The 10435-nt window shown below is 45.5% G+C and overlaps 1 protein-coding gene across 2 annotated transcripts; it reads left to right on the top strand.

Annotated features, from left to right (window-relative positions):
• The first annotated feature begins 623 nt into the window (after positions 1-623).
• Positions 624-9722, top strand: LOC100191266 (uncharacterized). 2 transcript variants are annotated; one of them, XM_008673788.2, is made up of 5 exons: positions 624-880; positions 1335-1714; positions 2076-2171; positions 7459-7518; positions 9195-9722. In XM_008673788.2, exons 2-5 carry the CDS (start codon positions 1349-1351, stop codon positions 9414-9416), a joined length of 744 nt encoding a protein of 247 aa, XP_008672010.1. In that variant the 5' UTR covers positions 624-880; positions 1335-1348; the 3' UTR covers positions 9417-9722. The 2 variants fall into 2 exon arrangements, with proteins under 2 accessions (XP_008672010.1, NP_001130172.2); NM_001136700.2 differs by having other exon boundaries at positions 721-992; positions 9195-9700.
• The last annotated feature ends 713 nt before the right edge of the window (positions 9723-10435 follow it).

The following is a 10435-nucleotide window of genomic DNA, read 5'->3' as shown; positions in this document are numbered from 1 at the left end:
TGATATAGCCGTTACTGCTGACCGTTGCGATTTTAGCCGTTGATGTGCAGGGGCGGACCGTCCAGACCAGGAGCGCGGACCGTCCGCGCTCAACAGAATTGGAGCAACAGCTATGAAGTGGTTGGCGGCTATAAATACAACCCCAACCACCTCCATTCAACACATCCAAGCACTCCACTCATTCACATTCAATACAAGAGCTAGCAATTCAATCCAATACACACTCAAAGCTTCCAATCTCTCCAAGTCCCATAATTAAGACAAGTGATCATTAGTGCTTAGTGAATTGAGATAGTGTGATCCGTGTGTTATTTGTCACTCTTGTTGTTTGGTTTAATGTGTTTTCTAGGTGATCAAGTAAAATTTTCACATAGGTACACCTACCCTTTTTTAAGTTTTAAGCATCATACCCACGGTTAAGGTGGTAAGGCGAGGTAAAGCGGTCGACTTCCTTTTTAACTTTTAAGCGGTAAGGCGAGGTACTAGCATGTAAATATAGAAATATATAGGAATATAATCTTAAATAGGTTTATTGATTTAATAGAGAAGTAAAAAAAAAGAAAAAAAGAAAACAGTTAAGATTAAGGTTATATGGGCCACCAGTTTCCCGGTCCATGCTAAACTCACCCTGCAGCCGCCACCTCATGAACTCACCCTGCAGCACCCTCAGGCCTCACCGCCTCAGCTGCCACCCTCACCCTGCATCCGAGAGAGAGAGAGGAGAGTTGCCGCCGGAGGGAGGAGGTCGCCGCGGAGGGGAGGGGCTCGCCGGTAGGGGACATCGCCGGCGCCTGGAGAGCTCGTGGAGGGGACAGCCACCGTCACCGCCAGGAGACAAGCGCCGCCGCCGCTAGGAATCAGGAGACAAGCGAGCGCGATGGTGAGCTCCGCACTGAGGCGCTGTCTCCCCTGCCATGCCTCTCTCTGTCATGCCTTCCCTCCCCATCCGCTGCTGGCCGCTGCCGGCGTCTTCCGTCGTTCATTCCAGTCCGGTGAGCATCCAACCCTCTTCTGTTCCTGTTCCTTCCTGGCCTCCCATGAGTGGTATCTCTTGAAACAAAAGATACCACACATGGGAGGTACTCGTGCTGTGTGATGCCCATAGTTGTTATACTTGCGTACCTTTCCCTAAAGTTGGTTATAACAGTAAGTTGAATTGAATGACCCTGGACATCTAGATCTGATGTGAATTTTGTCTAGCTTTCTCGAGCTAAAGACCATCATTTCCTTATACTTCTGGTGTAATAATGCTTTAAGAGTGAAGAATTGACTCTTGAATAGTCTCAATCAAGCCGATTTTGATATGCCTTTCTGGTTTGACTGTTTCTGTGCAGGGGATGGTGAGACTATGGACGAATTCGAAGAACGGTTGTTTGGGGGCAAGGACACAGACAAAGGATCACTCTACGAGAAGCTCGATAGGGCTGAGAACACTGGTAGGAGATACAATTTTGGGTTGTCCAAGGGTGGTTTCACTAGGTTAAGTGACAGTAGCAGCTCTGGTTTCCCTGGGTTTCCTGCATCTAGCGACAGGAGCAGTTCAGGATGGATGGATGGTTATGATTCTTTTAATGATGGCTTAAATGATACAATTGCTAATGCGGCACGCAACATCCAAATGGAGGAGGACGAGGACGTCGACGGTGACTGGGAAGATGACTTTGAGTTCAGGCCTGATGTTCGGTTTAGGCGAGGTTCAACGTATTCTGTTCGGGTAAGCAGTAGTTTGGTTTGTCAATAAATAGACAAAATTATCCGAGTTGTCTAAAATCTTTTGCAACCTATATGTTTTTGTTATCTACTTATCTTGTGCAAGCATTCATGAATTAGTGTATAAGTGTGTGGGCTAGAAATGTCTGCTATGCTAAAATCACAGTAAAAATCGTGTGTTTTACTATCAGATATTTGTTAACAAAATGAGAATTTCATTTCAAATACGCGGAAATACTCTTTATAATACCAATATACCATGTGTACTTTACAAATTTCTTTCTTCATTTATTAGTTTATTTGCTGATCTGCCCATGTGTGGTTGCTATTATAATGCCTTATTTCATTCAATCTGACAAGTGTAGGACCTTGACCTTAGAAAACCTGCAGCCGCAAAGAACCCTCCTAGACGACAGTTTGAAACAACTACAGCGGAGGTACTGAAGAAGGCTGATTTTAGGGTGAGTATGTCTGCCTGAACACAAGGAAAATTACTATGGTTGCTATTTTATATTGAAATTTGTATTTTGCTGTGGTCTATGGCTTTGTAAATTCTAGGGCTGCTAGGTAACAAAAAGTTCAGGAACACAAGGAGTCTATGCTGACCTCTTTTGTGCCACAAGTCTATGTTGATCTCAAAATCGTACTTTGTTTTTTTTTTAAATTAGAGGTCATAGCCTTGATGGCACCGCCCAAAATCCATTACAAATTTACTGTCAATATATGAATTTCCCTAAAATATCTTCATATGTATGTCTAGAGCATGACTAGTAATCACTGCTAAGTGCTAACTTTAAACATGTTTGGTCTGACATTTTCTTCTGATTTTACTACTTATGTTTGAATTTAGCAAATTCAAGACAGTTCATTGCAATAAAGTACATGCTAATCACTGTGCAACAACGACACCAAAAGCCTTTCAGTCCCAAGCAATTTGGATCATATAACATAGTAGGTCTTATGGTCGTCCTATAAAACTTGCCTTTTAGACGATGCTTGATAATCACTTGCCCAACACCTCGCCCTGCTAGCCCCATTACCTGATTTGGCTGCTGCAGCCACCATCGTCATGGTAGGGGGGGGGTGCCCCATATGACATCTGTCGACATTTGAATGGAAGGTCATTGTCGGCTCGACCTATGTTTCAATTGCAACGAAAAGCGAGCGCAGTCACAACTGCATGTGTCAGTGTCTGTTCTTGTTGGACTTGGCGGAGGCCAACAAAACATTGAAACGCTCATGGGTGGAGTTTTGACTTTTAAACATAAGAAAATATCAATATATCACAATTTGCGGTGGCGGACGAGTGGATGAGAGCAGGGGAGCACTAGAGCAGAACGACGATGGCGCCACAGTGGATGGACAACTAGCCACATAGTCGCAAGACAAAGACCAGTTTGGGGCTGCGCCCGCCACCTCGCTTCCCCTGTCTCCTCCTGGAGCCGGCGAATAGTCGGGAAGGCGGGACCTTTAGCGGCGGGACTACAGATGTGAGCACATGGTGCCGTCGGGTCTTGAGCGAGTATGATAGGGCAAGCATGTGGGGCGGACTGGACTGGGCCCAAAGAAGCTAAATTTTCACTCTGGTGTGTATGAGGAGGACTAAAACACTTCAAACGTTGCGTTTTATGGTTTACGACCATTAAACACTAAAACACGACATTTTACAGATGCAAAACGTCGGTTAAGGCCTAGTCCTGTAACATTTTAGCGTCTTAGCCTTTAATCAGCGTTTTGGCGTTTAAACGTTGTTTAAACGATGTTTAAATAACTATGCGAACGATGACGATGTTGTCTTCCACGACCCCCACACTATGTAGTCACTGTCGCATATATCGCTCCATGTGATCATGGGCGTCCGCACCAGCGACACCATGCGAGTGCACCTCCAAATGGACCACATTGGGCTCTGCGCCCACATCGACTTGGGATCGTCGCACAACTTCATTGTTGAGGAGGCCGTCTGTCGCACTAATCTCCCCATGGTCTACTGTGGCTCCACATCTGTCACGGTGACCAATGGCGAGTGTCCCCATGCATTGGTGTGTCTCGAGGGATGTCTTTCTCCATCGATGATGAACACTTCTCTGCTGACTTTTTCATGCTACCCATGGTAGGGTATGACATGGTGTTGGGTACCCAGTGGCTTGCCCTAGTTAGGTCCATCTTGTTGGACTTGTGGCCCTCACCATGTCTTTTTGGCACAAAGACCATCAGGTCTGCTGGCAAGGTGCGGTTTGGTAGGTTCCCCAAGTCTCTGCTCTTGTTGGGGATGCGACCTCTTGGAGGCCTTCCTTGTCGACTTTGCTAACGTCTTCATTGAGCCGCACGACCTTCCTCTGCTTCGGACATGCCACCTTAACATTGTCCTTCTGACAGGAGCTATGTTGGTCGACGTACGATTGTACTGCTACCTGGCCACACACAAAGTCGAGCTGGAGCACCAGTGGGCCGAAATGCTGCACCAGGGGTTCACTAGGCCGAGTTCCTTTGTTTCTTGCCTGTCCTCCGGGTGAAGAAGGCGGGTGGCTCATGGTGTTTCTGCGTCAACTACTGGGCTCTCACGCCATTACGGTCAAGGACACGTTCTCGATCCCCGTGGTCGACAAACTCGACGAGCTCCACAACGCCAACTTCACCAAGTTTGATCTCTGCTTCGACTATCACCAAGTTTGGATGAATCTGAACTATCATGGCGTTTCAGACGTGACTTGTATGAGTTTCTTGTCACGCCTTTCGGGCGTGCAACGTGGTAACATTCTAGGCCTTGATGAATGACATCCTGTGACCATACCTCCAACGCTTCGTCCTCGTCTTTGACGACATTCTCATTTCCAACAAGACGTGGGTTTACCGCTCCACCATGTTCGCATCATCCTCGCCATGCTTCACCTGCACCACCTATTCGTCAAACACTCCAAGTGCGCCCATGACTTGTACGAGATTCTTGTCATGCCTTTTGGTCCATGCAACATACTAGCTACATTCTAGGCCCTGATGAATGACACCCTATGACCATACCTCCGACACTTCGTCCTCGTCTTCGACGACATCCTCATATTTAGCAAGATGTGGGTTGACTGATCTGCCATGTTCACATCATCCTCGCCACACCACCTGTTCGTCAAACACTCCAAGTGCGCCTTTGGGGTGGAGTCAATCTCCTACCTAGGCCACATCACCTTAGCAACATGCATCACCATGGATCCAACCAAGGTCCAAAGCTTTGCAGGACTAGTTGCTTCCACGTTCGGCTTATCCGCAACCTCCTCTGGGGTACTATTGCAAATTCGCCTGCGACTACAACACTATCGCAACATCGCTCACCTCCTTGCTCAAGAAAGAAGGATTCTATGGTCCCAAGAAGGCCACAACAACCTTCGACGCTTTCAAGATGGCCATCACCACAACCCTCGTCATGGCGTTGCTCGAGTTCGACCGTTTCTTTGTGGTCGAGTGTGACGCCTCCACTCACAACTTCAGCGGCGTCCTACTACAAGACAGGCACTCGATTGCTTTTTTAGCCAACTGATGGCTGCTCGACATCGCTTGGCGGTCACCTACGAACTTGAGTTGACCGGCCTCGTGCTTAATGTTTGCCATTGGTTGCCATACTTGTGATGATGACATTTAAGTATTGATCACTATAGTCTGATTTTTCTCCAACTTGTGCCTTCAACACCAAGCTATGTATTTTGCCTAGATCGCCTCTACTTCACGAACTGGTGGCCATTGTCCACGAGAATGACCATCAAAGGCCTACAGCGGATGCTGCACTGTCTCCGTCACAATTTCCACACACCCAACCTTAGCTCCACGGTCTAGGACTTCATATGCCCTTGCTCGACGTGCCAACCCTACGAGTCTGAACACCACACCCATCCAACCTCCTTTTGTCGTTCTCTATTCCAACCATGTTGTGCGTAGGCATCGGATTGGACTTCGTCGAAGCACTTCCCAAGGTGGATGGCAAGCCAATCATCTTCATGGTGGTTGATCATTTCAGGAAGTACTGCCACTTCACCCCCTCACCCACCCTTCAACGTCATTGTTCGACTCCACGTGATTCCTCAATCCATGGTATTGGATCCCAATCCGGTGTTCACGTTCAAAGTCTGGCACGAGCTCATGCATTTGTCGGGCTCCAAGCTTCATATGACATTAACGTTCCATCTGTAGTTTGATGGTAGGCTAAGGCTGCTAACAAGGTCGTTATCATGTACCAACGGTGCTTCACAGGAGACCGCCCCTGCCAATGGCTGCGCTAGCTGCTGTGGGCTGAGTTCGTTTACAACACTGCCTTCTAGATGGCCCTCAAGGACACTCCCTTCAAGATCATCCACGACCATGATCCACCGACCATTCGCTCCTATCAGTCGAGTGAGACACGTGTGGCGGCGGTCGCCAAGAACATAGCGGATTGCGATGAGCTATTGTCCGTTGTTCGCTACTGCCTTGAACAAGCCCAGACGATCTTCAAACGCCACTACGACAAACACCATAGGGCGATCTCTTATGTCGTTGGCTGTAGGGTGTGGCTTCGACTCCGCCACCATCCAGCTGCACCTTTCTAGACTCTGGCACAGTGGAAGCTGAAGGCGCACTATTGCGAGCTGTATCGCATCAACGAGCTCATCAACATGGTTGCCGTCCATCTCACCTTTCCGCCTAGGGCCCGTTTGCACAACATCTTGCTTGTGGGCCTCCTCAAGCTGTTCGTAGGCAGCCCGCTGGCTGCTCCTCCACCATGATGCATCAGTCCCTGAACCGGAATGCGCTGTTCGCACACGCCTCGCCCGTGGCGTTCGCCAAGTCTTTGTCTAGTTGAAGGACAAACCAGCGTCCTCAGCCACCTGGGAAGCCTTAGATGCTTTCATTGAACGTTATCCTTTGTTTCAGCTCGAGGACGAGCTGCTAGTCAGGGGGGGGATGTCATGTGGGGTGGTGGGGCCACCATTACTCCTGGAGAGGGATGGCAACGGACACACGTGGGTAGCGGGGTACGAGTAACATATTGTACTCGTCGCGGGTATATATATATATATATATATATATATATATATATATATATATATATATATATATATATATATATATATATATATATATATATATATATATATATATATATATATATATATATATATATAATCACGGGTAAAATGTGTCCGTTGCCATCCCTAGTCCTGCAGGAGGCACAAGACCAGGGCTGCAGATGTGCTCAGCGAGCTGTAGACGCGCGGTGATCGTGCCCAGATGGCACCAGCAGCGACATTCAAGGATCAGCATGCAGGGAAGGCAAACTTTAAGGGATTTAAGGAGTTTTTTTTGCTTACCAGTCCAAGTGCCTGTATATACCATGTACCAATCCTCACAAGGGGGCAGAAGATAACAACCAATTTCCTTATCTCCCTCTTTCTCTCTCAATCTCACCTCCTTCACAATTGGGCGTTCAGGGGTTAAGCCCCTCGCCATTACCGAACCAGGCTATGAGCTTAGTAGCCGGGGTCCTGCTACCTTGGGCACCTCTGACATTGACTGTTCGTGTTTGGATCTATTTGCAAAGATAATCAGTTCAGTGTGGAAACCTATGTCAATAAATATTACTGTTAGGTGCCTCTTTGCAATAAAGAGACATATAATGTTTCTCCAAAGATTATATCTTTGGTCTGGTTGATGAATTCATGTTTGGCTACAACAAGTAGCTTCTAGTTTCATTTTTAACAGATTTGGAACTGTTCCCTGCAGAATGTTAGATTCCTCTCCAACTTTCTTACGGAAGCTGGAATTATCATCAAGAGAAGCCAGGTAACCACTTGTACTCAAGTACTCATTATATATGACGATGAGTTTTTTTGGGGCAAGATACTCCTTTCTTTTAGTGAAATTATCAGATCCTGTTGTGTTTGATAGTTGTTTATTTTGCAATACTGGGAGCAGCTGCCTTGAATGCATTAGTCCATGCTGGAAAGCTATGTAGCATGGGTATGGGTACATGTGTCAATATCCAGCGGATACAGATGTGCCATTTTCTAGAAAAAAAGATATGTATTGATATTTTACATAAATAAACAATTAGGCATATGAAAATACTACAAGCAGTAGCGGGCTAGCAAGAAGTTATCATGCATTCTTGCAATTACGTTGTTATCCTCATCCTTGTATAAACGCTTTAGTGCAGAAGTAGAAACTTGAGGGAGGACTCACTAAAGACTCCCTCCGTTTTTTTATTTGTCGCGTTTTAGTTCACAAATGAACTAGTGGACGACAAATATTCAAGAACAGATGGAGGAATATCAAAATGTGAACCTACCTGTATGTATCTCACAAGTTCTAATCGGATGTTATCTTCACCAATCACCAGCTTGACAAGATCTTAAAAGAGGTGTGGTTTCTCCCAATAGGGAGAACAGCCTTTGAAGGTGTACTATGCTTGGTAGACACAATCTTGTTAGACTATCTCCAGCAGCTTGCTTACCCATTGATCTGCATACATATATTCAAACTCTACTCTCCGAACCGTGCAATCTACAGTGCATATGAGTAAACTTTGGTTAATCTGCTGGAGTCGGCCTTAGTCATTCCACAAATGTCAAATTTCTTTAATGCTGCTAGACCTAAAGAGCACAGACTGTAATAAAAAACTATTGCGATAAGTTAGACCGTCAATGTCAGGTGGGAGGAGATTACCTCTGAGAAGCTTACCATTTTTCTTGGTGGGAAAAAGATATCAATATATGGAGAGAAATTAAACAAATAATCATATGAGGAGAATAGCAACAGGGGAAGCTCAGGCAACGTAAGTGCTGACCAGCAGCCAATACGAACCATTCTGGGGGCCTTCGCTCTTACATCCCTTCTCTTGGAGCAGACCATCTAAGGGCATGTTTGGTTTGAGAGGGATTGTGGGGCATTAAATCCCTTCCTGGTAAAAATTAAATAGAAAGAGATTTAATCTCTCTCAATCCCCTATCCCTGTGCAACCGAACAAGGTCTAAGTGGGCAGAGAGGCTGCTGCCGCCAAATGCATAGGCATCGCCATGTCCGCCTTGTGTGGCAGCAACCACGCCATGGGAAGCCACGCTTGGCTACCGTCCCTGTGCCATTGCCTCCTAGCGCGAGTGCAGCTATTGCATCATCTTCTGGAGCAGTATAACATGTCATCACCCCTGGAGGGCTGGAGGAGCTTAGGAAGTCAGGAACTCGCAATCATGTGGTGTCACTTCCACAGGAATTCCTCACCGCTGCGGTCGCTTGGTGGCCATGTACGAGATCTCGGGTCTGTTTGGTTCTCGACTAATTGTGCCACAACTTGCCTAAGGTTAGTTAGCCAAAATGAAGAACTAACTTTAGACACAAAAGGTTAGACAAACTGTGGCAAGTTAGGCGTCGAACCAAACAGCCTCCTCGCCTTTGCATTTGTAATTCTGCATCATAGTCAATACATTTGTTTGCCATGGATTTTAACTTCGTTTTCTTGACAGACCCGTATAAGTGCAAAAGCTCAGCGTAAGATTGCAAGAGAGATCAAAACTGCGCGTGCGTTTGGGTTAATGCCTTTTACAACAATGGGTAGAAGACCATTCTTCTTTGGCAGAAGTGCGGAGGAGCATTATTCGGATGATGGATATTTTGGCTTTGTGAAGCAGAAGGATGGTGAGCCTGTTGAGAATGAGGACGCTGAGCCAAATGTGGAGGCTGTGTAAACATTCTGGAGCATCCTTTTTTTGCAAGCGCTCCGTTCGGTTTCTTCTGGTGCCTTCATGACAAGTCACACAATGCTCGTTTTGCGTCTTCAGATCATAGCGTAGCTCAGCTTGAATAAAACTGTAACATCACGCCTGTTTTGTGAAAACTCGTGCCTTGCTCAATTGTGCCACTTTAGCAGACATCCCCAGCTCACCTCATCCTGGCTGGAGATCATATCATATGCAGATATGAAATGGAACGTTGGATCAGAGTTTTAGTGGACGCTCAATTTTTTTTGAGGTAGCAGCACTGATTTCAGTTTCTGTTGGATAATGATTGTTTGGCTGCTTAACGAGAAAAATATAGTATGCACGTACAAAATGTTAGATTTTTTAATAACTAAAATGTTTTCTTCAAATTGGTTTACATGTTTTCACCTAGTAATAGGTTTGCATTGCATATTTGCTTTTCAACAAGGACACCCACAGTTTTGAATGCACTAGAATATTAAGCTATGTGTAGAATATATGAGTAGCATTGGTCTAGCCAGCCTCTGCATAATTAAGTTTCATAGCTAATTTATGAAGTAACCATATACTGTGCAAATCTTAAAAGTGTCAGATAACAATGTCTATGACAACTACAACCCTTATAGCTCTAACCAACTATATATTACATTTTATGGTCAGAATTCATGACTACCAAACAATTGGCCAATCACAGTTCAAGGCTCAAGATAACGGACCGAAGCAAGTAGCTAATGGTTTTGAACACAGATTCGTGACATCCACTGTGTTAATCTTAAATTTCTATGATAAAACCTATGATATGATGATAATTAGCTAGACCACCCACTCTCAGATAGAGTCAAGAATAGCACTGAGCCTCATTCCGAAGGCTGGTGGTAGACCAGATTTTACAGCTGCATCTAGCTCCAAGCAACCCTGTAGAGTAGAATAATTCTCATGCAGCCAATTAAACAAATACTTCCTTCATTTCAAATTATAAGATATTTTGTCTTTTCTAGATACACAAT

This window comes from Zea mays, chromosome 3, assembly GCF_902167145.1.
Source record: "Zea mays cultivar B73 chromosome 3, Zm-B73-REFERENCE-NAM-5.0, whole genome shotgun sequence".
NCBI classification, from domain to species: domain Eukaryota; kingdom Viridiplantae; phylum Streptophyta; class Magnoliopsida; order Poales; family Poaceae; genus Zea; species Zea mays.
Note: the sequence above shows the minus strand (reverse complement) of the source record. Positions and strands in the feature narration are given on the sequence as shown.